Raw genomic sequence first — 27903 nt, 5'->3', positions numbered from 1 at the left:
GAGAGACCTCTTCCTAGAGTCCCTGCACCGCTCCTGCTGCGCTGCGCCTCGGAGGCTATCCGCCCTGACGCTGGGGCCGGTGCAGGCAGCCGACAGTCGCAGAGTCGCGCGGGCAGCGGCTGGCGGGTCTGGACCTCTGCGCTGCGTGGCGGAGATTCACTCGTCTAGCGCAGACTGTCACCTCCAAAAATCCTACCGATTCCCGGCCGATCTCTCTTTAGTGGAATTTTGCTAGGAGTTTCTCAGCAGGTCGTATCTAAGCGTATCCATGCGTCTCTCTGACCCCGTTGTTGAGGAGGTACTGAAAGCGCTGCCTCCCCTCTCGCCGCCATGTTCTCTCTTCATCGTGAAATTTTAAATTGAAAGAAACTTTCTAGAAGCAATTTCACAATAGTAACTAAATGATATAAAATACACAATTTTTGACCCAATAATTCTGTGATTAACAGTATAAACTAAGGAACTAACCTAAATTTCAGATTACTATTTAAACACATTCACTGATATTATGTAATAATATATTTTAAATGGTAACACATTGGAACCAAGCTAAATATTCAGTAACACAGAAATAGTGGAATGTCTTATATCCACTTATGAAGCCATTTGAAATATTTACAAATAATTTTAAAAACTAAAAAAAAGATTAAAATTTAGAACATTAACTCAAATATCTACTATTACAAGTAATTTTATTGTTAAATTATATATGCATATAATTTAAATAGTTATATATTCACACATGTTTAGATATAGGTGAAATCTACATCTAAAATCATTGACTTGTTACTCTGAAGTACTTATTTAGAATTTTTATTCAGGGTAATGGACCCCTACCCAGGACACACACACACACACACACACACACACACAAGCACACAAGCACACAATATTCTTTTAAATAAGGAGGCTCATGGAGAGTTAATATTGGACATGCAATTAAGAACCCTTGAGACTTACAGATAATAGATAAAAAATGATAGATATGACTCATCCCAAACAAATCTTTCACTCTTTCTGTGTCTCTCTCTTTCTAGAAAGAAACAGATCAAAATAAATATAAATATCCACCGCTAGGGAAGAAAGTCTGGTCAGCCTTTGACACCTACAAAGTTGTAGTTCTTGGTGACTTCCGGCCACCACCTGCCCCCATGGAGTCTAGCCAAAGGGTTAGGTGAAAAGCAGGTTCTTCTAACAGGCCCCAGATTTCCTCCAAAGAGGCCATACCCATGGCCCTAAGAGTGCACCTGTTGTCCTTCCAATAAAGTCCATCTGTGGGCTCCCGAAGGGGTCCCCTGCTGTGCTCCAGCAAAGAACTCAGTTTCCATGCAGTTCCAGAGCCCAGCTCTGTGCCCCTCCACCATGTCTGCAGGACTTCACTTTCCAGAAGCCTTGCCCAGCCCTAGGCCCTGGCTCTGCCCAGTCCAGACATCAGTGAGACGGAAGCCTCCTAACAGATACTGAGCTCTCCTTATAGGGCAGATGCCAAGTGGAGCCTTCATAGGCATCTCCTCAGTTAAGGACCAAGTAAAGTAGGCTTAGTTGTCTCCAGTTTACCGACTGGGCATCTGAGTGAGGAAGGTCAAGAAGCCTCCACAGTCAGAAAGCAAACCACAGTTTAGATCTACGACAGAGCGACCACAAAGCCATGCTGTCACCCAGCTTCTTACTTGGTTTCACATCCATGAACTTCCTAGTCCTAGCCCTCCTTCCCTCCCACGCCAGGCAAGGAGACAGACGGAGGAGGGACAACGCCCAGTCTCTGAGCACAGCCCCAAGGCTGCCGTGAAAATGGTCCTGCTCCATCTCTGTGTCCCGTGGCTTACCCTCTGTCCTTCAGGTGCCAGACTCTTCTCTTCTACCGCATTCCTGCTGGGAGGTCACTGCAGGGCCCCTTGTCACTGGGTGCTTTGCTCTGTTAAACTTGACAAGTTGACCGAGTCCTCTCTTCAGGGAAGACTCGAGGCCGGCCTTCCGCTGGGAGCAGGTGGTGGGAGACAAGGGCCAGCAACTGGAAGTCAAGATGGTGGTCCACAGACCCCTCAGCCCACTTCTTATGGTGTCCCATGGAGAGCACAAGCTCAGGCTGCCCTCTGCATCCTTACCTCAAAAATGCTCAGAGCCAAGGCAGCCCGGGGGACCTCCCACCTGGGGACCTGGGGAGTCCCTCCTGCAGCACGGCTCACCAGGAGACTGGACTCTTCCGTAACTCATCTTTACCAAACTTCTGTGATGGGGAAGACAGGAAAGGCATAGACGTGGAGCCCTGAGACTCTTTAGTAACCCACCTGAGGAGCTTAGAGAACTCCCTGGAAGGAGGCAGAGCTGGAACTTCCACTAGTCTGTCTCATCCCAGGTCCCTCCCTGCAATAAACTCCCCCCCTGGATTTCCCTGTTTACACCGTGTTAGAAGGCACACGAAACCCTAAGCACGTAGTAGTTAGCAAGGGCTAGAGGCTCCAAGAGGAGAGAGGGAGGTGGTTGGAGGCAGGCTGGCTCCTCCCTGCTCTCACAGCACAAGGGCCTGGGGACCCCACTGGGCATCCACCATCACGCACTCTGTTCACGACTTTGCCTTGGTTCTGGAACTGCATATAGAACTGAGTTCTGCACTGGAGCATGCAGGGGACCCCTTCAGGAGCCCACAGATGGACTTTGTTGGAAGGACACTAGGTGCACTGTTAGGGCCGTGGGTGTGGCCTCTTTGGGGAAATCTGGGACCCGTTAGAAGAATCTACTTTTCATCCGACCCTTTGGCTAGACACCATGGGGCAGGAGGTGGCAGGAAGCCACCAAGAACCAAACTGAGAGAGTATGTAGCAGATTTTCCAGACTTTTGTCCCCAGTGGTGGATATAATATTTTGGTCTGTTTCTTTGTAGAAAGAGAGAGAGAGAGGAGAGATTTATTGGGAATGAGTCATATCTATCCATTTTTATCTATTGTCAGTCTCAAGGGTTCTTAAGGCACTTCTGATTGCAAAGTTATTCTACAATGTTGTGTGACTTAATTGTGTGTGTGGCCATCTGATTCAAAAATAGGTTTGAAGTGGATCCTAGTAAAAATACCTTTATAACTCGACACATTATAGCATAAATAAAATTTTGAAATCACACATATAGGAATAATTATACCCTAAGCCTTGTTAAAATCTATTACTTTAGGCACTTATTTAACAATCTTATATAAAGAATCTACTGGGTGTGAAAGGAAAAAAAAAGGGGAAACCCAAATACAGTTAAGGGTATAAAGCAACAACTTAGCTTTACATTTTCAGCCCTTGAGAATAAAAACACCGAGTCCAGAGAGATCAGTGGCCCACGTGGAGGTGCGAGGCTGGGACTGGGAAGAAATGACTCTCTCTGCAGAACCATCAGTCTCATCCTGGGCTCACACTGTCCCCACTGCCCTGTCTGGGTAGCAGTCCACCCAAGGAATGTCCTGGACGCTCTGCACTTCATTTATGGGGTGGAGAAAAATTTTGAATTTCTGGTGCTGGGTTCCAATGTGGATACGGTAAAAAAAAGTTCTGTTTCTGCCCGGCAATGGCACCTGTGACCTGTGCAGCTTTAGCAAGTCACTGACGCCAGGTTCCATAGTTTTAAAAGAAAGATAAAATTTCTTTATTCTGAGGACCAAATTGGGGGATGTGCATGAAACTAGATGTTTCTGTCTTCTTGTGTTTTTGACTTTGTGTGATGCTGTTTAGATCTTTCAAAACTTCAGCATTGATGGGCTCAATCCCATCTTTGGCACTTGAACTTCTCTCAGGCACAAATAAAGACTAACATTGGTTTTAGGGAAATGTTGATCGTTCTGAGATCCAGGGAGGATGAATGATCCCTGGGTCACTCTGTGGTGGTGGAAGAAATCAAGAATTTAGTCATGACCCTGCTCACACAAGGTACCATGCTGGCTCCAGACCCCAGTGCATAGCTACTATGATGACCGTTACATGTGAGGACATCTACTGAGGACTGGTACCCATTCCTGCCATTGCCAGGTGTCAGCCCCAGAGCCTTTGATATGTGCCTACGTTAGTCTGCTTGGAGCCCCATAACAAAATGCCACAGACTGGTGGCTGGAACAAGTTATTTTCACACAGTCCTGGAAAACAGAAGTCCAAAATCAAAGTGCCAAAGGGCTGGTGTGCTCTCTCATAGGGTCGCAGATGGCTGCCCTCTTGCTGTGGACTCACGTGCCCCGCCCTTGGTGCATGAGAAAGCCACTGAGGTTTTGGTGGGGACTTTGATGAATCTGTATGTCAGTCTTCCTATCTTCGCAATATTAAGTCCTGTGTCTTTCCAACTTCCAACAACATTTTTGCAAATTTTAGTGCCAACATTTTTTACTTCTTTTGCTAAATTTATTCTTAAGCATTTTATTCTTTTTGATGGTATAGTTAATGTCATTTTTATTAATTTTGATTTTTAAATCATTATTGCTAGTTTATAGAGATAAAAATTGTTATTGCTAATTTATACACATACATGGGATTTTATATCCAATTGGTCATTCAGTCTGATAACTTTCTGAATGATTTATTAGTTCCAATAATTTTTAGTAAATCCTTTAGGATTTTTTAAATATATAGAAAATCATCACATCAGGGAATCGGAGCCCTCATTGTGTTTAAGTGCTCACATAATGACATGGGGTCACCCAAGTAACCCAGGATCAACTCCCGGTTTTAAAGTCAGCTAACTAATCTGTTCTGTCCCTTCACGAAAGTACCCAAGTGGGTATTTGATTGAATAGTCAGAGATAAGAATATTTGAGGGACGTCTTTAGAATTCTGCCTGTCACAAGAATTAAATTCCTACCTAAGACCCCAGGCCTTTCTATCAGTGAAGTTGCAGCTAAGGAACCCTGTCCCTTCTAGCCAGCTCTGCAGCCTCTGCCCTCTTCCAGCCTTGTCCCTTCCTTTGACTCCCTGGAATGTTGCTGCCTACCTAGGAAAGGAAATTTGCTGCAGCCCCGGATGTGACAGAATACCACAGCGAGGATGAGTATGAGGACCCCGAGCTCCAGATGGTGGACGTGTGGCCATCATTGAAAATTCTGCCCGCCAGGCCTATCAAGGAGTCCGAGTATGCAGGTAACGTGGGGCTGCCTCAAGCCTGAAGGTGCTCCTCTGCACTGCTGTACCCCGCACGCAGGGATAAGGGGGCGGGTTCTAAAGTAAACAACCCTCAGTTAAGACCCTGCCTCCCTGGCTTCCCGGCTGTGTGACCTGGAGCACGTATCTGGAAGTCCCTTTCTCTATCAAACACGGGTTTTGTAATAACAGAACAGTTTTGTAGAAGATCACGTGAAGGGAACATTGAGCTTCCACTAGAGGACCTGGCACCGAGACAAAGCCCCGAACTGTCTGCTGTCACTCTCACGATGAGGCCCTTCCTGAGCCCTGGGAGCATGGCAGAAGGTGGGCAGGCAGGGCCGTGGGCCACGCGGGGAAGTTAAGATGGAGGTGGCATGTCGAAGGAGAGGAGTCAAAGCTGCGGTTTTAGCTTGGCTGAGCAGCCCCGGAGGACCTCCAGGGCATGGCCGTGAAGTCACACCCGCTAGGAGGAAGACCAGCTTCACCCTGCCTTGGCCTCCCCCCCTGGGGCACGCAGGGCAGCATCCAGGGTTCTCCAACCTTAGCAAAACACACCTGGGAAAGGAAAGGGGGGCCGTGGGGTTCCTCAGGGCCTGGCTTGCTAAAGTGATCTATGGACTTTTTTTAGGAAAGAATCATCTTGCAAATAATGATGATGATGACCTTTTGTTCATTTACTGAAAAGTCATTCACTGAGTAACTGCATTGCTCCAGCTACCATTTTAGATTTGATCTGGGCACAGGGGCAAAGAAAGGTAGCCATCCCCTCTGAAGGTCTCCATCTAGTGGCAGAAACAATGAACAGAGGAATATGGGACACCCTGTCAAATGAGGGCCCGGGCTAGGGCGGGGTGGGGACGGGAGGACCTAGGGAGAGGGGCGGCAGAGCGCAGGGTTTTGTTTTTGTTTTGTTTTTTTAAAATACATGACAGTAGCATTTTGACATATTGTACATTTATGGGGTACAACTTCCCGTTCTCGTGGTTGTACATCATGTGGAGTTTCACTGGTCATGCATTCAAATATGAACGTAGGCAAGTTATGCCTGATTCATTCTACGTCTTTCTTATTCCCACTCCCCCTTCCTTCCCTTCATTCCCCTTTGTCTAATCCAGTGAATTTCTATTCTTCCCTGCCCCCACCCCTTGTGTGTCAGCATCTGGATATCAGAGAGAACATTCAGACTTTGGTTTTGTGGGGGATTGGTTATTTCCCTTAGCATGATAGTTTCAGTTCCATTCATTTACTGGCAAATGTCTTAATTTCATTCTTCTTTAAGGCTGAGTAATATTTCATTGTGTATATGTGCCACATTTTCTTTATCCATTCATCTGTTGAAGGGCACCTAGGTTAGTTCCATAGCTTAGCTATTGTGAATTCGGCTGCTATAAACATTGATGTGGCCAAGTCACTGTAGTATGCTGATTTTAAGTCCTTTGCATAGATGCTGAGGAATGAGATAGCTGGGTCAAATGGCGGTTCCATTGAAGGATTAGCAGCCTGTCTCAGGGGATGAAAATATGAAGGACAGCCAGCCCAGACTTCAGCGTGGATTTGTGTGAACCCCAGGAGCAATTTCTCCTGTTGGCACCTCTCTCCTCAAGGGATAAGTCAAGGCGGGTGGTATGCTTCATCCCTATGTTGTGATGATTCTGAGTTTGTAGAGGTGTACAGATTCTGTAAGCTGCAGGGTCTGACTTTGCTGTTTTTCCTCTTTGCACAGATACGCGCTGCTTCAAGCGTGTGATGGACACTTCTCCTCCGATTCACACCAAGGCCTCTTTGCCCTCTCTGGGGCCATCCTGGAACATGTGGACGAGGCTGGAAGAAGTGAGTAAAAGCTGGACCATGGGACCCCCAACCCAAGCAGGGTACTTCCTAACTGGTGGGAGCCCAGGGGAAGAGTGGCCCCAGCCAAGTCCCCAAGGCATCTCTCTAGGTAACAAGCAGGACAGGTTCAAGGGGTTAAGGAGCTGACACATGACTGGTAGGGTCCTGGTGCTATGGAAGCATCTGGAAGGAAGAACTAGCTTTTGTTGAAGGTTTGCCGTGAGCCAGGCATCAGGCCACGACTTACCCGTACATCTCATCTGATCCTCCTGCTTTCTTTGGAGCCAGGACTTAACAATCAAATCTTTCCAATCATCACATCATTTTTCCCAGAGTCTCCACCCAGTATCCTGAACTGCTCACTGGGTGGTCCAACCACCTCTCCAAGCCTCTCTGACCTCATGTGCAAAACAGGAACGAACATCCCTGCCAAGCTTGCTTCTAAGGGCCGTTTGGAAAACTACAACAGATAACTTTATGGAAGTATTTTGTAAATGGAAATGTATATGGATTTTTATTTTTAATAAGAAGCTTGCTAACATTTAATTTTCTTAATGAAGAAATGCATAAAATAGATTACTCATCGCCCACACCCCTGGGGCTGTAGTGTTATTGACCAAAATATTTTGATGCATATCTATGCAGCTATATTTCATGCAAAAGAATGCTTGTTGTATATGATATATACCTGGTTTTCTCTTCTTTTCACATTGAGAAAATTTTCCGTTTGATAAACAAGGGCTCAGAAGTAGTATTTTTATAGATCCGTCATACCCATTATAAAATTTTTAATTTTTCTTCTTAACCATTGAGTGAAAATATTTCAACAATTTCTGTGACATAATTTTTTTATTTTCTTCCTGAAAATTTGTTTCAATTTACCTCCCTAGAAGCCCTGTACAGGAATGTCCAATTTCTAGACCTCACACCAAAATGGGATATTACTTTTTTAATCATCGTTTTTTTATAAAAGAAAGAATTTCACTGATAACTTTTTCTTAGTTTGTGCATTGTATGTTCACATTGTTTATGACTTGGGGACTTCTGTTAATACCAACAATGTCTCCATCTGTTTGTGTACCTGTAGCAAAATATCTGAGACTGGATATTGATAATGAACAGAACTGGTTTCTCACTGTCTGGGAGCTGGGAAGTGGAGGTCAAGGTGCCAGCATCTGGCAGAGGCTTTCATTCTGTATCAGGCCATGGTGGAAGGGCAAAGGGGGGGGGAGTGCAGTGGAGGGAGAAAGCGAAGGGGGCCACAGTCCCCTTTCTGTAATGACCTCACCCCATGATGACAAACCCACTCCCAAGACAGGGCCTGAGTCCACCCAGGAGGGCAGAGCCCACACAGCTCAATCACCTCCTAATGATCTGCATCTTAATACTACTCCCATGGCAATTCAATTCCACCCCAAACTTCAGAGGGACAAACATCCAAATCTCGACAGAGAAGAAAAGGAAGGTACACATTGTGCCAAGCCATGCCACTTTCACAAGACCTATCCAATGAGACAGCAAGAGACATGAGGGGCCTGCTCCCGGTTCTGCACAGCAGCAGCAAAGACACGCCTTCCCTGGACATGTCCACTCCAGAGCTCTTCAGCCTGCCGGGGGCACCTCAGTGAACACTGGATCCCCTGTGCTCATGAAACTTACATGCCAGGGGGAGGGGGCATCATAAGAAATGAGTGATGGATAGGCTCTGTGGCAAGTGCAACATGCTTTGAAAAACATCACTGAGGCAGGATAAAGGACCTCAAGGAAAGCCTTCCTCAATAGGGATCAGACTAAATGAATGAATGATGCATAATCCTTAAAATAACCTTGCAAGACGAACATTATCGTTGAACAGTGGCGATTTTGCAAGCTGCATGCCTTCTGGACAGCTACTCACCTTCTCTGAGGTGTCACGGTCAGGGCCTCTTTTGGCCCCAGCACCTGGCAGGTTGCCATACTGTGAGTGGTTCTCTATAGATCCTGGCTAAGTGGATGAAAATGAGCAGTCCTTTTCTGAACGAGTCTTGGAGAATGGAGGCTGTTCCACGGGAAGGAGAGTCCAGTCTCTGCCCATATTGCTGTCTGTTCCCAAGAACATTTTCTCAGTCTGGTCTTCAAGGTTCCCCACTTTTCTACCACTGTTCTCAACCATCAGCAGGATCTGAACCTGGGGCAGGTCCACCGGGGGCGGTTTGATAGGCAGGAGGGCATCAGGACACTCTGGTAAAGCACAGCCCATGTCTGGGGAAGAAAGAGCTCCACAGTGGTGGGACCCATGGCTGACGACAGTCCTGGCCCCGCTGTGCAGGAGTGGAGGCGCTCAGTTTCCTTACCTCAGCCCTTGACCATCCCGTGTGCACAAAGATGAGCCCTTGGTGGGTGGAATTTTTGTTGTTGCTGCTTAGGAAGAATAATCCTCATTTGACTTTTCTAAAACAATTGTCAAAATTTAAGACTCTGTTCTTAGTACTTTACGTTCCTTCCTGTCATCTTCGTAGCTTCCAATTCCAACAAACTTCTTCCTCTAGCTAGGTCACTTTGCAGGTGGAACCACAGTCTCACTCCATGAAGTCAAGGGAGATCGTGGGAGAAAGAGAAAAGGCCGGAGAGGAAATAGGGAAAATGTGGCCAGGAGGGAGGTTGTCTTCTAAGTTAAACAAGGTCTTAGCCTCCATTCAGATAAAGAGAGTTTTACTTTTATAATTACTATTTGACTCATCAAAGTTTTCATGATAAGCAGATTATCTTTTCATTACCACCTCATTTCCAGGGGCGGAGTCTTCTTTTGTACTTTCATGTTGACATTAAACTATCTGTGAAACAGATCATCAATAACTCTTACAGAGGCCAGTTCTTATCTCCACTCCTGGGGTGGCTACAATAGTCTTGTCCCAGACTGCTGCTGTTTGGGGGGCACTTACTGTGAACCAAGCACTATGCTTGGTGGTGGGAGGATAAAGATGAGCTAGTGCCCTTCATCTAGCAAAGGAGGCAGCCAGCCCCGTGGCAGTCTCCATGCCATCAGAAGGGCTAGCATCGAGGCCAGCACCAGAGGCAGAGAGCACCCAGCTGCCTGGCTGAGCCGCTCGCAGTGGCCTCTACCGAGGCCCTGGCCGAGCAGAGCAGTCCCACACACCTTCTAAGGCAAGGTCATCAGTGCCTCTGGCTGGAAGCGCTACCTTCCAGGGCCTTTGGCAAAGAACAGAGACTTCTGGGTTGTTCCAGTGTTGTTCTGACGTCTAGTGGGTGAGGATGAGGGGCTGCTAAGCCTTGTCCAGGACACAGGAGACACACACACACACAGAGAGAGAGAGAGAGAGAGAGAGAGAGAGAGAGAGAGCAAAGAGTTACCAAGCCTCAAATCTCAACAGAGCTGAGGCTGAAGAACCTGTAAGCCGGTGGTGCCAGGTTCCAAGCTCTGGCCCTGCTTAGCGCCCTCAAGACCCAGCACTGTTGCGGGCACACAGCAGGCACCAGGAAACCCGGAGTTGATGGAAAATGCCAGAAGTCCAACGGGAAGCTTTCCTGAGCCCGGGGTCCTGTGCTGATACCACCAGAGACACCTGTCCCGAGGGAGACACAAGAAACTCCTGCAGAAGGTCCACGGAAGGTACCAAGCAGAATTTAGCTGCTGAGGCCAAAGAGCAGGAGCCCTGGGGGGCCCCAAGGAAGCCCCGTGCTGAGCCCCTGGCATTCTGAGCCCGGGCTGCAATGGGACATCAGAGCACCTTCCTGCGTCCACAGCAGGCTAGGAAGGGGTGGGCTGAGGACACTGGGCAGACCCTCCCCGTGGGGCAGGTGCACAGGAGTGAGGTGCACCAAGAACACTACTGACCCTCCAGCACGCGGGTCCCCACAGGTGACTCTGGCGGAGCCGAGGCTGCTGGCGCGGCATAGGAGGCCGAATCACAAGAACTTCCAGCCAGCGCTCAGCCGGGTCAGACTGACCAGCAGCACAGCATCCACTGTGACCACCTCGACTCGGTGCCCTCAAGAGAAGCACTCGGCCCAGTGCTGGTCTGGGCCAAGGCAAGCAGAGAGCTGGCGCCTAAGGACAGCGTCCTCACCTGCCCTCACCTGCCCCTCCCTGCGGCCAGGGTCCCTGCGCGACAGTCAGCTGCGCACAAAGGTCTGTGACGTGTCAATAAGGACGCTGGTGGAGTTCAGTGTGACGGCGATACCTCATCCTCCAGGCACACTGCCCGCGGTGTCACATCCCCTCCCGTCCTCACAAGGACGCTGTCCTCCTGTTAGCTCCATTTCACAGATGAGGAAACAGGCTCGGCAGGGGGAGTGACCTGTGTTGTCACAGCCAGCATGTGGTGGAGGCAGCATCCAGAGCCGGAGCTTACACAGGGCCCCGCTTTGATCCCCTGCTCCATGGCTTCCCTGTGCCTGATAGGTAGCCAGATCTTCATATTAACGCCATGGTGCAAACTGGCCTCAGAGTCTTTTTATTTTATTTTATTTTTGTTTATATACGACAGTGGAATGCATTACAATTCTTATTACACATATAGAGCACAATTTTTCATATCTCCAGTTGTATACATAGTATATTCACACCAATTCGTGTCTTCATACATGTACTTTGGATAGTAATGATCATCACATTCCACCACTATTTCTAACCTCTTTTTAAGCCCTTTGGGTATAGACCAAGGAGTGGGATAGCTGGGTCAAATGGTGGTTCCATTCCCAATTTTCCAAGGAATCCAAACCCAAGAGTTAATGACAAATACCATTGGAGCCATTGCGCCCTTCCCCGTGGCAGTGCACATTCTGCATGTCCCTCCCTGGCTGCCACAGGCATCCTGAACCCAGTGCATTAGGACTTGTGCATTTGTCTCTGGGTTCCACTCACACAGAGCCAGGGATGCTAGATGACATCAGAGTGATAACGGTGTCATATTGTCTTCTACAGGTAGACAAAGCCATTTCCAAGGACATGAGAAGACACCACACCAGAGGTAAAGTCATGGCACAGAAGTTCCAAGTGTGAGAACGTCTACTTTATTTCTAAGATCTTGTGTTGTTGGTGGTGACAGTGGGGACCTTTCACAAGGTGATTTACCGAATTACCCTTCAGGAAATATGTCGTTTAGAGTCAGGCAGGCTTGTGCCTTTTCATTGTGTTGCCTATGGACAGAGAAATTGACAAAATTCATATTTTGCTGCATAATGAGAGACGGATTGTTTTCAAACACATGGATTACATTTAAATACATAACTGTGGTTTCTATAGCCACATACCCAGCAAAATCACAAAATAGAAATCTATGTAAAATGTTGATAAATTAACATGAAAGCAGATTTTAAATATTCAGGCCAAACAATTCAATTTGAAGATGAAAATGCAGGTACCAGCCTGAAAGGAAATAATCCATTTCACCCGAGCCAGAAGCACCAATGAAGTCTGGCTGGGTAGGGCTGCTAGGACTGGGGCCATCACAGAGCCTCTCTCACCCTCCCCGCGCACTTCCCAATACTGAAACCTATCACTCTCCTCTTGTGTCTGATCCTGTATTCTGTGGTGTCTTGCTGGTGCCACCTTTTCTTTGATGAGACAATGTCACAGTTAGGGTCCCAGCAGGAGACAGCACACACAGTCAAGTCAGAGTACAAAGGAGCTACTTCCTGTCACCACCCAGACCAGAGGAATGAAGGGACGGCTCTTGTGGGAGCTTCCCAATGGCTGAACTCATCCAGAATGAGAGTGTGGCACAGCCTGTGTGTCCCTGATGGTCAGTGTCCGGGCAGAGAGCAGGGTAGAGGCAGAGGGGTCCTGCAAGGGGAAGTGGGAGATGCTCACAGCAGGCAGCAGGGTGCACAAGCCAGGAAAGAACCCAGGCTCTGCTGCTCCCCACTGTAGGGCCCTAATTAGACACCAGCCTCTCTGAGCCAGGCTTTTCTCCTCTCCATCTGTGCCTTGGGCAGGGCCTGCTGACAGCTCGCTGCAGGGACCTCCCTGAGGAGGTGGGATACCCCTGTACGTCTCTAGTCCTTAAAAGGACTTCCATGCACACAGCTTTAGCTTCCATGCACACAGATTTAGGACTCAGTTCCATTGACTGATGTATTTTCCTTCTCAGAAAAGGTATTTTCACTCCTCTTGTCAGAGAAAGGGACCAGGAGCCCAGAGGGTCACAATAATGTCCTGGGTCATAACAGTATGCTTGTAGGCTTTCGGTGAGAAAAGGGTCTTGGGAAAAACCAATGAGAAAGGACTGCATGATTGTGCTATCTTCTTATAATTCCCTGAGGACGATGTCCTTGCTTCTTCAGCTCAAAAGTTTATTCAGCCATTATTCACATATCCACATGACTACTTATTTCTCCATCTGGGTGCTTATCTACACTTCACTTGAGTTCACAAAAGTATTGGAGTAGTTAATAAAAACTTGAACAATAAGAGAGAGGAACATTAGAATCTTAGGGGAAATCTACTTAGATGATATGATTAACATAAAACGTAGGATTGTCAGATACACACTGCTAAATTCCATTAAAATCAAATTGCTAGTTGGCTTGTAAGCTTCCTGGTAGCATGAGCAAAAAGGAAATCAAGCTCCTTTATGTGTTATTAATTTCCTATAATAAAAAGCAAACCAGTTCCTTAGGGAAAGCAACAGGACGTATCTCTCAGGATCATATTAATGCTGCCTACTGTGTACAGCGTGCTGGTGTAGATCACAGCTACAAAAAAAAAAAAATGTTTATTAAAGTAAACCCCTGTGTAACATGAGGTCATAACTACAGAGAGGACCTCAGCACAAACCAGGCTCACACAGCCGAGGCTTGCTGGGCTTAAGAGGAGGCCGCCAGCAGCCTCCTTCAGAGGGAGTCCTAGTCTTTACGTAGTAGATGGTTCTGCACTCCTGCCTGGAGCTCTAAGCTGCTACACAAGTAGGAAGTTGGAAGGGGGGAAGTTAACAGGATACTTCCCATTTTTAGGATCCGGCATTTTGCTGGAAAAATGCTTGGATGATTTATGTGTTTATTTAAAAATTCTATATTTCTGATGCAAAGACATTCTCAGATAATTTATTCATTCTCACAAAATGTCGTAGGGGGGAAAAGCTATATCAGTTGGTTCAGTAATGGAAGAATCTTGTGGTGATGTTTTTCATCAAGTTGAGCAGTTATAGATTTATGTTAATCTACATTTTATACCATTTTTCTTGCAATCACATCTGACATTATCTGGAAGCCATCAGATTTCAAGAACTTATCTTCTCTGGCGCTTGACTTTTTTTTTTTTTCATTCCTAAAAAACGGGTGAAAGTTTATTTGGAGACAGAGTGCTTAGAGTGTGAGTTGTCTTGATGAACAGCTAGCACCCAGAGAAAAGCCCTTCACTTCCAGAGGAGGACAGCTGTGATTTTTAAATGTGACACAGCTGAGCTTCTTAGAAAAACCAACAGCAGAGAATGAAATCAGCTGACAGGCATTCCCCTGGGCCCTAGGTGTGAACCAGGCAGGACTCTAGACCATGCCCTCTGAAGTAACAAGCTTCTAACTCGGGAATGAGTTTGTAGGAAACACAATCAACCACCCAAGCAAGGAAAGAGAATTATGCAGAGGCAACTGAAACATGAGCTTGGCTGGAAAGAAGCAAAATAGGATTCTACACCACGCCCTCAAAAGACCTTTATCCCAAGCTGCTTTTAGACAAGGTTGGGTTCTGCAGAAATTAGAATCAGAAATGAGTTTGGAGTTAATCTTGTTCAACTCCCTGGTTTCACATGAAGAGGCTTAGCCAGGAAAGAGGCTCCCTTAAGGCTGACAAGCAGTCCAGAGGCAGGCTCACTCCCTGCAGGGACGCTTCCTAACCTTCAGGGCATAATACTTTGCAAACTCCTGGATCTCCAAGTCCCACCCATCCTAACCACACAGCTGCGAAGTCCTGCATTGGTCTTGGGGATACTGCCCCCTAGTGGCAGGATGTGTTCTCTCACACACACACACACACACACACACAAATACACACACACAGTAAGAGAGGAGTTTAGTATCCTGTACGCCTCACCTTTACTGAAATAACAAGGCTTAAGTTGCAGAGTTTATCAGAAATAAATTCAAGATTATTCCCCCATCATTTTATGTTTAAGTTATTTCAGCCACAAGCCGCAGCTCAAAAGCAACGCAGGCACTGTTACAAATACTTGGATCAAAGTTAATGTTACAAACTTTGTGAGGTCGCTCATTAATAGGAATACAGAGCAGTATCTTGTCTCATCACCACACAGGGAAAATAATGAGGCTTAGACTAAAGGAAAGGCATCCAATAACTGCTTGATGCAGCAAATGTATTTCCCAGTAGACAAGCCATCATGAACAGAACTGGAAAACAAGCTTCTCAATAAAAGAAGCTCAAGAAAATCTGTATCTCCCAGTAACAATTCCCTGATGAAAACTCTATTTCCTAGTAGAATTTCAATGTTCAATAACTATCTTTACAAACTTGAAATATGCTCCTCCACTCAAAACCATTTCAACATCACTTAATATTTATGAAGAATGAAAAACACTCTTTTTTTCTTTGCAAATTTGGGACGCAACCTAAGAGTAACCCCACCCTGTCTGCTCTGGGCTGAGGGGGTCCTGAGAAGCAGGACTTCAGGACTAAACCAGAGGAGTCCCAGGCCACCTGGGCCCAGCCGCTCACCCCGGGTGTGGCCTCTAAATCTGCTTGTCTGACGCATCAGCTCCAGTGTAAGGAAGGGCCATTGGGTTTATAATGGCAGAACCTCCATCACCCAGCCCCTCTCGGAAGTGAGGCACAGCATCCCTCACAGACTCCTGAACAAAAAAGAGGGCCTCCACCTTCCCAGGCGACTCCTCCTTTAACAGCACCAACTGTTTACTTTCAGCCCAGCATAAGGGACAGCTCTGTCTTCCTACAGCCTCCTCCTGTTGGAGCTCGTTCCACACAGATGCTAGAAGTCATGAGAGGCTAAGAATCACGTTATATAAGGGCCTCTGCATGCATGGTCCTGGGAAACACTGGAAGAAGCAGGAACAGCAGAACTCTCTACAGCCCTGCTCTCCAGAGCACTGTGGGTCTCCAGGAGGGGATTCGGCATGGAGAGCCGCCAACTTCAGCATTCGTGGGCTTGTTCCCCGGGTCAGATTCCTGAGCACAGGCTCCTTAGGAGGCACTTCAAACAGGCTGACACTGAGCCAGATGTTCCTTCCTCCTAAGGTTCCCTGTACATCCCCCATTCGGAATGATTCCTTGGGGTTACACATATTTTTGATTAATGTATTAATTACACATATTAATGGGGCTCAGTGTGATTTATGGTACATGTGTCCAGTGTGCACTGATCAAATCAACCTCCCTTTTTCTACCTGCTTCTCAAACTCTAATCAGTATTCAACATCAGGTCAGCTTCTCTCTCTCTCTCTCTCTCTCTCTCTCTCTCTCTCTCTCTCTCTCTCTTTTAGTTTCTGCACATGAGAGAGAACATGCAGTAGCTGTCTTTCTGGATCTGCTTATTTCAGTTAACATCAGGTCCCCCAGCTCCATCCATTTCGCTATGTATCATAGAATTCCATTCTTCTTTTGTGGCTAAATAATATTCACTATGCGCATATACCATACTTTTCTTTATTCCTCCACAGATGGGCCCCTAGGGTGATTCCGCACCTTGGCTCTGGGAATGATGTCACTACACAGACATTCCTTGACCCATGAAAGCCCCATGCACAGAAGCCTTGTGGACACAAACCCTGTCCATCATTCCTGCTCTCCCTGGCAGCCCTCAGGAATTAGTGGAGAATGGCAAGCTCGCCCTCTCTCCTTCCTAGTATTATTTCCTAATTCCATATTGTCCATCACACCTTAAAGAAAAGACCATGAAAGGTAAACATTAAATTGGTATAGGAAAAAATTCATCAAACCGTCAGCCTCCAGAGCTGTGGGTTCCATGCTAGGAGCCAACCAGCCAATGATTGAAAATATTCCAAAAATTTGTGTCCATACTGAATATGTAGAAAATATTTTTCATTATCATTATGACCTAAACAATCCAGTGTAGCCACTATTCCCAGGGCTCAGTTGGCTTAGGCACTAAGAGGGATCTAGAGACGACTTAGAGTCTACAGGAGGGTGTGCAGCAGTTATCTGAAACTCCTGTGCCATTTAACCTAAGGGACTTGTGCATCCTCAGATATCGGATCCATGGGGTCATAGGTGGACCCCCCAAGGATTCTAAGGAATGGTGGGGAAGAGGATTTTAAAGCCAGAGAAATATAGAAAGCTCAAAAGGTGAAATATATCTGATTTCGTCATAATGTAGTATTTGACACCATCTGTTTGCTCCACAGCAGGCCAGCTTCTTGCCTGTTCCAGGCCCCGTGGCAGGCACTGCTTCTGTGTCCATCCCCTACCAGAGAGTGGGCTCCTGGAAGGCGGGGGGCATGGCACGCTTGCCTTACCACAGATCCCCTGGTCTACAGTTGCTTTGCCCCAGCATCCTGAGCTGCATGGGGTCACAGGTGACCTCTGGCAAGTTGGAGCTCAGTGTGCGGAGTTCTCCATTAAGTACAGGGGGACTCCGTCAAGTGCATGCAGAACGACAGCTGGGGAGGCCTGTGTCTCCCCAGAGGGCCTCATCTAGCCAGGGACACTGAACCAAAGAGTGAGGCAAGGACCTCAGGGGATGTACCACGGCACTTTTGCTTCCCAGAGTAGTTAAAATGTGGTTGAGTGCCAGGCTCAGGGACTAGTCACCTGGTTCAATCCCAGCTTTAGTGTGACCTACCACATGGTGAACCTCTCTCAATTGAGAGGCACCTCTATCAGCCGGAGGAGAGAGCAGCACCTCATAAGGTATTTCTCTGCTTTCAAGGCACAAAACCCACCACAAAGGTGGGGCCTCAACTGAGGTGTGTAGCACTGAACTAAAGACCCCCGGTTCACCTCCTTCCCTTCTCCGGCACCATGACATCTTCTTCACCCTCTCTGCAGGCTGATGCGTCTCACGCTCTACCTAGTTTGCAGTTTAGCCTAGAAAATAAATCTGTTATAGACAAATTTATTTAAAAAATTATCTAGTTGCCTCAATCTCAGAAGCCACGTTTGAGAACCTTCATTCCCCCACAGCAGACTCAATTGGTAAATGGCGGTTACATTACTTCCATAACGGAGCCCATTTTAACAGTGTATCAGGGGATCACTGCACCTCTGTCCCCTGTCACAGGGCACCTAGGGATGCACCCGGGGCCTCAGTCCCACATTCCTTCTAGGTGGGGCTTCTGGAGGGGCGAGAGAAGAGACCTGGGTTGCTTCTGGCCCCATCTGCATTTCAACCTTCTAAATTAGCCATTTTCCTTCCCTGGGCCTTACTAGCCCATCTGTGGGAACAGCAGAACTCCGTGGTCACCACGTAGGGTTCATATGGACAAATGCATCCACTGCACTCCCCTGGTCCTTGCTCCTCCAGCCTCAAACCATCACTTCTCCCACCTGCGCCCTTCCCACTCCCTGGTCTTCCTGGTTCAGCAGAACAGAGAGCTCCCCAGGCTCGTTCTAGGTGCCTCTCCTAATGTTCCCGTCACAGGAACAGTGGAGGTAAATCACCCTCACCAAGCCCAGCTTAAAGACTGTCCAAGCACCTGTGCCTAAAACTGGCACCAGCTGACCTTGTGTGAAGGGCCTTTAGAGCAGAGGTGCCCCACATCCCTGGCTTGGCCTAACTTGACCACTTCCCACCGCAGCCCAAAGACCAGGTTCAGTCATTTATTGCTGCCATTAACTTCAGGAAGTGTGGATAGCCTTGGAGATGCTTCTCAAACAGGCCTTGCCAAACATACATGACTAGCCACTTGGCTCATAAGCTGCTTTTTTGGACGCTCACGAAGTTAATCCCCAGGACAGTATCCTGACAGTTCACTTCCTCATAAGACTTTTAGACATATTAAATGTTCAGAGTGAGGCCAAGTTCTATGCAATTTTCCCCCAAGTCCATTTCTCTAACTACAGAATATCACACTGATGGTCTGTTTCTGAAAGTGTGGGTTTGTACAATTGTATTCTGTAGATAAAGGAAGGGAACTGCATGTATTCAACACAAATTGGATGAAAAGCTTAGTGAAAGCCAAATATTATTATATTTAATCATCACAATCTAAGGAACTAGATGTCATTATCTGCATTCTACAGTAAAAACATGGGCACTGAAACCCAGAACATTGAAATAACTTGTCCAAGGTCAGTAAGTGACTAACGTGGGCTTTGAACCCAGCTTGAAGGCTTCACAGATGTCATTTGTGACCACTCGATTGCATCATTGTCTCTTGCACCAAGAGGCAGAATCTTGGCTCCTCCATATCTTCTTTGCCAGCCCTTTAAAATCACAAATAAGGATATAAAACTCAGGCCAAGTAATTTGTATTAAATCATTCACCCAAACTAGATCTCTAGAGGGAAAAAAGAAAAGTGCTTATGTATTCGAAGTCACTTTACATTTTACTGGTAAAAGGATGTGTATTATACACTATTTTGAAATAACACTAAATGACACAGCACTTTTATCACAATTCCATAGTCAGTTGGTCCTTACAGAAGACTTCTGAAGATTTTCCAAGCTATTGTATCTGCAGCCAAACCGAGGCTGCAATTCATATAAGGACTTGGACACTTTCTAACCTGAATCTCTTGGTGAAAGAGTCAAGTTGTATTTCTTCAGTTTTCACTCTTCACTAAGTAACAGCTGCAGACAGGACACTTTTGAAATGAGTCTGCCTTATTAACATCTTCTCTATCGCTTTCTTAAATCTTGACAAGGAACAAAACAGGAAGTCAGACCCTGATCTGTAGCGTCCTTTGTTCTCCTGGTGTAAATTCTCCCGCAGGCCAGGTTTCAGGCTGCAGATGTGACTGTGAACCTGGGGTGGGGGACAGCGCAGAAGAGATGAGATTCTGGCTTCCAACCATAGCTGCAATGGAGGTCAATAACCCCAACATGACTAGCCACTTGGTTCATAAGCGGCTTTGTTGGTCCGCCAGCGGGGGTGCACTGCCACAGTGATTACCTTTGTTTTGATCAATCTTTTAATAATGGCAGTATTTAACACCAGGTTACAAAAGTCTTGAAACTTTAACAACAACACATCATGAACAGGTCTCTTAGGACTTCTTCCCCTCGCCAGGAAGCCTGGCTTTCACCTCCAGGAACACCGTGCAATTCACTTCTTCATGGTTTCTCCCTAGTGGGTTGCATAGGAAATAGACCAACATCCTGCCTTACTCCCCAGAGGAACCTGGGGCGGCTGACTTGACACCTCTTTCAAGAATGTAGATGATGTACAAACTCTATCAGGAACCATTAAAGATTTACAGGACCAAATAGACTCCCTGGCAGAAGTGGTCCTTCAAAACAGACGAGGCTTAGATTTGCTGACAGCTAACCAGGGAGGTATTTGCTTGGCCTTAGGGGAAAGATGCTGCTTTTATGCCAATAAATCAGGCATAGTACACACTAAAATTAAGCAGCTTCAAGAAGATCTAGAAAAAAGAAGAAGGGAACTATTTGAAAATCCCCTCTGGACTGGGCTTAATGGATTTTTACCCTACCTTCTTCCACTATTGGGCCCTTTGTTGGGTTTACTTTTAATGGTGTCCATAGGACCCTGCATTATAAACAGGCTGGTAAAATTTATTAAAGAACAGATTAATATTTTGGCCTCTAAGCCCATACAGGTCCACTATCATCATCTGGAGATGGAAAACCAGCTGCCAACATTTAAAAGGATGTTCTACCCTTCTCACAGGCTTATTTCTTAAGTTTACATCCCCACAGATCTCTCTTTCTTATATAAAAGTATAAGTAACAGCTCTGACCAACCATCTTCTGCCCTTGCCATAAGGGTTCGCTCCTCCATGGGCCCCTCCACTTGGGGGAGGACTCACCCATGGAGTGAGGACGTTAGGCCATAATNAAAAAAAAAAAAAAAAAAAAAAAAAGAATGAAAAGCACTCTGGGCAGACGATGCTAGTAACACCTCTGGCCACCAGATGGCGTCCTGCGCGACAGCCTTCTTAAGTGAAAACTGTTCAAGTTTTGAGACAGGAAGGACCTTGAAGAACAACCAGTTGGCTCCTTTTGTTTGACAAGAAACTTAGCATTTGAGAATATCTGTGTACTTATTCGAGAAACAAATTCCAATTTCCCCTCTAATTTTCCATTACATGATTATAATAGTAACACAGGTATACAATAAGAACAACAGCTTGAAGAACATTAAATCATTTATTTCACATATAAATTCCCATGAAGTATAAGTATCACCCTCCACTTTCCTGGATGAGGATGCTCATTAATTTATCAATGCATTTGTTTCATAAAAATTTATCAAGTACTTGCCAGCATCCTGCCCAAGTTAGTAGCAAAATCAAGATTCAATCTCAAGAAATTCAACTCCAAATCTTACCTTTTCATTATTGAAAATGCCTAACTTGCTATTACTTTATTAAACAAGACCTCCAAGTTTAAAAAATTTGTCAAATTTGTCTGAATTGCCACCAAAGCTGTAGGATAGCTATTTGCAAGCTACTTTCATGTCTGATCCAGTTTTCTCACCTGTGAACCCCCTCAAGGTCACCTGGCCCTTCCACCTTATAGAATACTGATAATCTAAGCAAGGAGTAAATGAAGCTCCCAGCCTCAGTGCTCGGCAGTGGGCACATCTGATGTGGCTTCAATCCTCCTCGGGGCCTTGGTGCTGCTGTTGATAGTATTATGCACAAAATTTCAAAGTGACAGAGAAATACCAGCTGGCTAGAAAAACAACATAGTGAAGACAGAGGACACATGGACAGGGCACCAGAAAGATTCACTATGTTCACCTGGAAAGACTGAGCACCAACCTTGAGTAAGAGGAACAAGGCTGGAGGCATCGCGCTACCTGATTTCAAGTTTTCTTACTGGGTGTAGTGGTCAGGGCAGCGTAGGATAAAATGCACTTGTAGACCAATGGAGCAGAATGAGTAGCCCAGAGATAAACCTACAGACGCACAGTCCTGATTTTCTATGAAAGCATCAAGAATACACAATATTTGGGGTGGGAAGATTTGGCCTCTTCGATAAAAGCTGTTGGGAGGACTGATATCCACATTATGCAGAAGAGTGAAGAGTTGGATCTTCGTGACACATCATGCAAGGAATCCAACTTGGGATGGAATAAAGGTTAAACTTCAGGACCCAAAACCATGGAATTTCCATAAGAAAACCCAGGGAAATGCCTCGTGACATTGGCCAAGACAATAACTTTTGGATATGACACCAAAAGCACAGGCAACAAAAGCAAAAATAAGCAAGATTTCATCCAATGAAAATGCTTCTGTACTGCAAGCAATCAATGGATGAAAAGCAAACTATAAAATGGGAGCAAATATTTGCAAAACATGCATCTGATGAAGGGTTAATATCCAAAATACACAAGAACTCACACAATAGCAGGGGGAAAGAAGAGTGACCTGATTGAAGATGGGCAAGGGTGGACTTTTCTTCTCCCAGGGGAACAGAGGGTTAGCCAATAGGCATTTACAAGGGAAAGCTCAGAATCTCTGGGCATTAGTGAAATGCAAACCAGAGCCACAGTGCACCTCACACCTGTTAAGATAACTATCATTTAAAAAAACAAGATGGCAAGTGTCCGCCATGATGTGGAGAAAGGGGAGCCCTTGCACACCGTGGATGAGAATGTGAATCGGTTTGTCATCATGGAAATCAGTGTGGGGGTTCCTCCAACAATTAAAAATAGAATCAGCATGTGATTCAAGAATTCCACTTCTGATTTGCATCAGAAGAACTGAAATTGGGATTTTGAAGACAGGCTCACCCATGTCCCTTGAAGCATAATTCACCATAGCAAAGATGTGGAAGTAACCTGGGTGTCACAGACAGATGAATGGATAAAGAACGGAGTGTTTTTCCACCTTAAAAGGAAGCAGATCCTCTCAATCCATTTGCGATGGTGTGGTCGGACCTGGAGGGCAGTGTTCTGTTAGGAGAAACAAGCCAGACATTGATGTAATACTGTCTGATGTCACTTCTGTGGAATCTAAAGTGGTCAAACTACAAGCAGAATGGTGGTCACCTGGAGCAAAGAGGAGCAGGTGATGAGGTGAGGCTTAAACGGTACCAAGTTTGAGTGACACAAAATGAAAAAGTTCTGCAGACCTATGTAGCATAATGCCTGTTACTAACAAAACTGCTTTAAATTTGCCAAAAGGGTACATCTTTTGTTAAATGTTCTCAACCAAAAATGCCAATTCAAGAAACAGTAATAAATGGAGCAGGAGGAACCTTCAGGAGGTGATGGATGTGTTTATCATGCTGGTGGTGGCAGTGACCTCACTAGTGTATGTTTATCCCCAAACTCACTGAGATGTCCTTGGACGTCAGCAAAGTGGTAAAAAGATTGACTGTGGTTAAGGCAACGTTCTTACCACAGTGTGTAAGATCCTGTGTGATCCCCGAGTTCCTCCAGCGCCACCATCTCCTCTCCGACCTCTCTACCTGCTCTTTCCCACCTTGAATCCTTTGCACTCACTGTCCCCTCTGCCTGGAATCTTCTTCCCCAGACACCTACAGGACATGCTCCATCACCTCTTCAGGCCTCTGGTTCCTCCTCTAAGCAGAGATGCCTCCTCAGACCTGTTTGAAAAACAGCCCCAGCCCCTCGCCTTCTCTCCATGTCCCTGCTGTCCCGGTCACCTGCTTCTTGGTCTTTGCCTGTCATTACTTATTTATACTTTTGTTTATGAATTTCCAGGCCCTGCCATGGGAATGTAAGTAGCAAGGGAATGGTAACTCTGGTTTGGGGGTATTATATTCCCTCACACCTACATCAATAGATACATTAAAAAGAAATCCACCCCCAATACTAGGTGATCAATAAGTTAATGAATAAAAGAAACACTCCCGCCCTTTTCTAAACTCTCGGACACTGAAGCAAAATGAATAGGTGTCTCTAAAACGATGAGTGGACTGTTCCTGCTGCATTGGAACCTGAATCTCATTGAATTTTCTTTCCAGTGAATTGAACTGGTCCCCAACAGAAGCCATGGTGGCTCTGGAATAAGACCTGTTGGAGAGCCGACTCCTGCTTCCACAGGGCGAGTTAGTGCAAGCCCCACAGGGGCCCACGAAGCTCCTCAGGGACACCAATAAGAAATGGCATGAAGGGAATTAAGTTCAGGTTTGATAATTTGGTGGCTGGAGCAATTGTTGTGTGGCCTGATTTTTCTTTAATAGTCAAAGATGTGGCACCACCTGGACAGCGGCTGCTGGCGAGGTGCATCCCAGGTCATGGTTTGCATTTTTACGAGGCCCTGAACCTCTTACTTGTTTGTACTCGGTGAGCATTTGGAATTAGATGAAGTGGTCGATTCTACTCATTTTAAAAATGTCTTCCAAAAATGGAAATGAAATAGGGAGAATGGCAATTTTATTCAATGAAGTCATTACTTTTGACCTGGAAGATGTATTAAAGTCTTCCAGACCAGTTTGTATTGTTATTTAGGGCCAGCTGGACCTTTTACAAAATTAGAAAAAAAAAATGTGAGGACAAAGTTGATAGAAAGCAAAGTGAAGTAAAGCCCCCAGGGACATGGGGTGGGGAGTTCAAACCTGTCCCCAGCCCCAGCTCCTGGAGTTTCCAAAGATTGCTTCTGTTCCCCACCCCCTCCTCATGCTAGGCTTAGCTCAGAGTAGCAGCTCAATAATTTCCTTTGAATTCAATTGAATCATGGAAATAAAACTGCAGAGAAGTCAGAAAAATCTGTTCCAGGCCCCAGTCAGGCTGTTTCTGTAGTTAGTTGATCTTGAGAAATTTTCCTGCCTAATTGGTTCCTACTTTTGTTATCCATTAAATAAGGGGGTTAGATTCTGGGGGACTTCAAAACTCTTCTATTTTTCTTCCGCTTGGAAAAAGCTCCATGAAGTTACAAGAAAGAAACTCAAATTAATTATACACATATGTGTAAAACTACACACACACACTCACACACACACTCACAGTATAGATGTGAATGTAAGGAATGGTCATTCCAACCAGGAACAGGAGGTTCTGAGTCACCCCACGATCATTCTGCCATATATTAGCTGGGTGACTGGGTGACTGGGTGACTGGGTGACTGTGGATGGGACAGTTAACTTCCCAACACCTCTTTTTCTTCAGTGAAGGTGAGATTTAATAAGACCACAGAAGTATAGCGCTTAGCATCATGCCAAGCACCTACTAAGATCTCAGCAACTATTAATCAACGTTATCATCAACAGTATTTAAAATAGGAATGATTTCCGATTAAGCCTATGTAAGAATAGCACTTGACAATGTTTTCTATAAATTCACTGCATTTTCTTCTTGTGTTTTAGAGAACAAATCCATAAAGGGAAACAAGGTAAGTCAAGTCATTAAAATATATTTGTTTCTCTTTTTTTTTTTTAAGTATAGAAATATGGACCATATAGAAGCTTAAGATATTACTTGAAAAATATGTTCTAGGAGTTTGGTCATTATTTGTAATTTCTAATCATAAACCAAAAAAAAATTCACCCCTTGGAGCTTCACAAAGAACAACAAATGTAATTTCCAATTCTCCTTCATTTCACAGACTCCTTTGCCGCCTCCTAGGTAAGACATTGAAAATCGTTTTTTCTTTTGCTTTAATACTTAAACGGTTTGTGCTGGTGCCTGAAAGGAGAGACAATTGACCCAGGAAAACTGACACAATGGACAGGACTGACCCAGTCTCCAGGGGTCCATTTAGTCCTGCCTTCATTCACAGTTACCTGCCCGTGTCCCTTCCCTTACTGTTTCTCCATGAGTGTCTTTCTGCCTATCCCTTCCCCTTTCCCTCCCTTCTCTTAGTACAGAAATCACCAGATCAAATTGGGGTATGCATCTCATGCCCAGGTGCACAGGCGGCGCCCCATGCCCACTCCACACACCTCAATCATAAGTCGATACGCGGACGGACTTGGAATTTGGGTGAAGGGCTTACAATGTGGAAACATATGTTTAAGGAAGAGCATACTGCAGAGAAACACAGACGCTAGGATATTTCTCCATGTACTTAGAGGCAAGAGCTGGAGCCCTGGCTTCTGAGGCGCCAAGGACGTCGGCCACTCGCGTTGCTTCCCTGGGCCTGTGCGGCTCTGCAGCATTGGTGGCCGTCTCTGGCCATGGTTTCTCCACCTCCCTCTCCTCCCTCCCAGAGGGAAGCATCTTGCAGCCAACACTGTGTCTTTTCCTCTCTGCATCTCCAGCATCTACCAAAGGGCCCGACACACTTTATGAATCAATGAATCAATGAGTACATAAACTGGGTGAGGGGGCATTCGTTGACCTTAAAACCCTTCCCTGTTAACTCAGGTCTTCCAGTCTGGGAGAGACGGAGGCCTTTGTTCTTCTTTCCCCAGGATTCCTAACACTAAACAGGCAGCATTTCATTTTGAAAAGTACATGATGCCCTGGAGAAAAGCACATCACATGCTGTGGGAAACAGCAACCGATCAAAGGGCAGGTTACAGGAAGTAGATTTAGACTCCTTAGAAGAATGATCACACTGACATTTGGAGCTACATGGAACGTGGAATGGGTCGGGCTGAGGATGCAGGAGGCAGGGTGAGGAGCTTCCCAAGCTGCAGGCGGGCTCAGGCCCACTGTGGTCTTCACCCTGTGATCTTCACCCAGGCCTCCCGCCACTCTCCCGAAGCAGCACCAGCCCCTGCCCCCGGCACCGGCACCAGAGAACAGTGCACCTCTCCCCCAGAGACACACCTCTCCAGAAGCCCAGGGAGGGCTCAGGTGAGAGCCTTATTCGTGCTGCAGGTGGAATGACCAGGAAGAGTGGTGGGCAGGGAAGGGGTCTGCTGTAAAGGCACTGCCCCAGGGCGAGGGGGCCAAGGACACCCAGAGGGAAGGGTTTTAGAAGCCTGTGGTTTGATTGTTCACAGAAAGCACAGCCTCTCTGTAATCAAATCAGCTATTGAAAGAACTGCTCCCTTGAGGCCTGAATTTGTTAAAGAAAATGTCACACGCCAGGAGGAATTCAGGGCACTGTACGTAAAAATCAAAAGGGGGTTCTGACTATCCAGGACCAAACACTCAGGCTGGGGAAGTAGCACCATGATTTAAACCCCTCCTGTCAAAAACGCTCCTGCCATTTTTGACAAATATATAAAAGCCAAACCTCTGGAATTAAGGGCTAATGATGATCTACAGTCCCAAACATGCGGGGCACTCGGCAGCTGATGCTGATCATAAAATGTGGCTAAACCAACAAACAAAGAAGGCCAAAATTGCCTTCTTTGGGAAGTCAGCGCTGAAGCTGCGCCCCTCCCTCCCTTCTCTCTGCTTTGTGACTGCAGATTACAGTAGCAGGTTGAGGCCCAGGGCATGACTTCTCTAGATGGCTTCTCCAGGAAACGTATCTCAGGAATCGTCCCAGGAATTGAGGACATCAGGCCCATTCTGAGCTTCTGTGGGGATCCCATGCAGCGCGGGTTCTGATGGGGACACAAATGGCCAATGCCATTGCCCCCCAACTGTCTGGTGAAGGTCTCATCTTTGCATCCTTTACAGTCCCACGTAACAGACTTCTTCCAAGAAGCACCCTCTGTTCCAAGGCATGTCCTTCTGGTCTGTGGGAAATGGCATGGGGTCTCACATCTGCAGTCAAACTGCTGCGTTGACATTGAGGTTGTGCTGCTTATGCCTGCAGGGAGCGGTTCTCAGCTGGAGGTAGCTTTGTCCCTCCTTCCCCCGGGGGACAGTCTGGAGAATGTGGGGCTGTGAAGACTTGGTTGGTTGGTTGGTTGGTTGTTTGGTTGTTTGGTTGTTTGGTTGGTTGGTTGGTTGTTTGGTTGGTTGGTTGTTTGGTTGTTTGGTTGGTTGGTCGGTTGGTTGTTTGGTTGGTTGGTTGGCTGGTTGTTTGGTTGTTTGGTTGTTTGGTTG

General features: G+C 46.2%; 1 protein-coding gene across 4 annotated transcripts in view; it reads left to right on the top strand.

Annotated features, from left to right (window-relative positions):
- Positions 1-27903, top strand: part of Clnk (cytokine dependent hematopoietic cell linker) — a 192898-nt gene that overhangs the window by 130822 nt on the left and 34173 nt on the right. For 2 of the 4 annotated variants that reach the window (XM_048784191.1, XM_048784192.1), the window contains 7 exons: positions 4956-5097; positions 5290-5424; positions 6824-6930; positions 11855-11900; positions 25320-25345; positions 25559-25578; positions 26641-26754. In XM_048784191.1, the coding sequence (XP_048640148.1) occupies positions 4956-5097; positions 5290-5424; positions 6824-6930; positions 11855-11900; positions 25320-25345; positions 25559-25578; positions 26641-26754 (590 nt within the window). The remainder of the gene's footprint in view (positions 1-4955; positions 5098-5289; positions 5425-6823; positions 6931-11854; positions 11901-25319; positions 25346-25558; positions 25579-26640; positions 26755-27903) is intronic. The other 2 variants (XM_048784193.1, XM_048784194.1) reach the window with 2 other exon arrangements.

The sequence above is a fragment of the Marmota marmota genome, unplaced genomic scaffold, assembly GCF_001458135.2.
Source record: "Marmota marmota marmota unplaced genomic scaffold, marMar, whole genome shotgun sequence".
Lineage (NCBI taxonomy): Eukaryota > Metazoa > Chordata > Mammalia > Rodentia > Sciuridae > Marmota > Marmota marmota.
The sequence above is the reverse complement of the archived record's forward strand: the minus strand, read 5'-3'. Positions and strand labels throughout refer to the sequence as shown.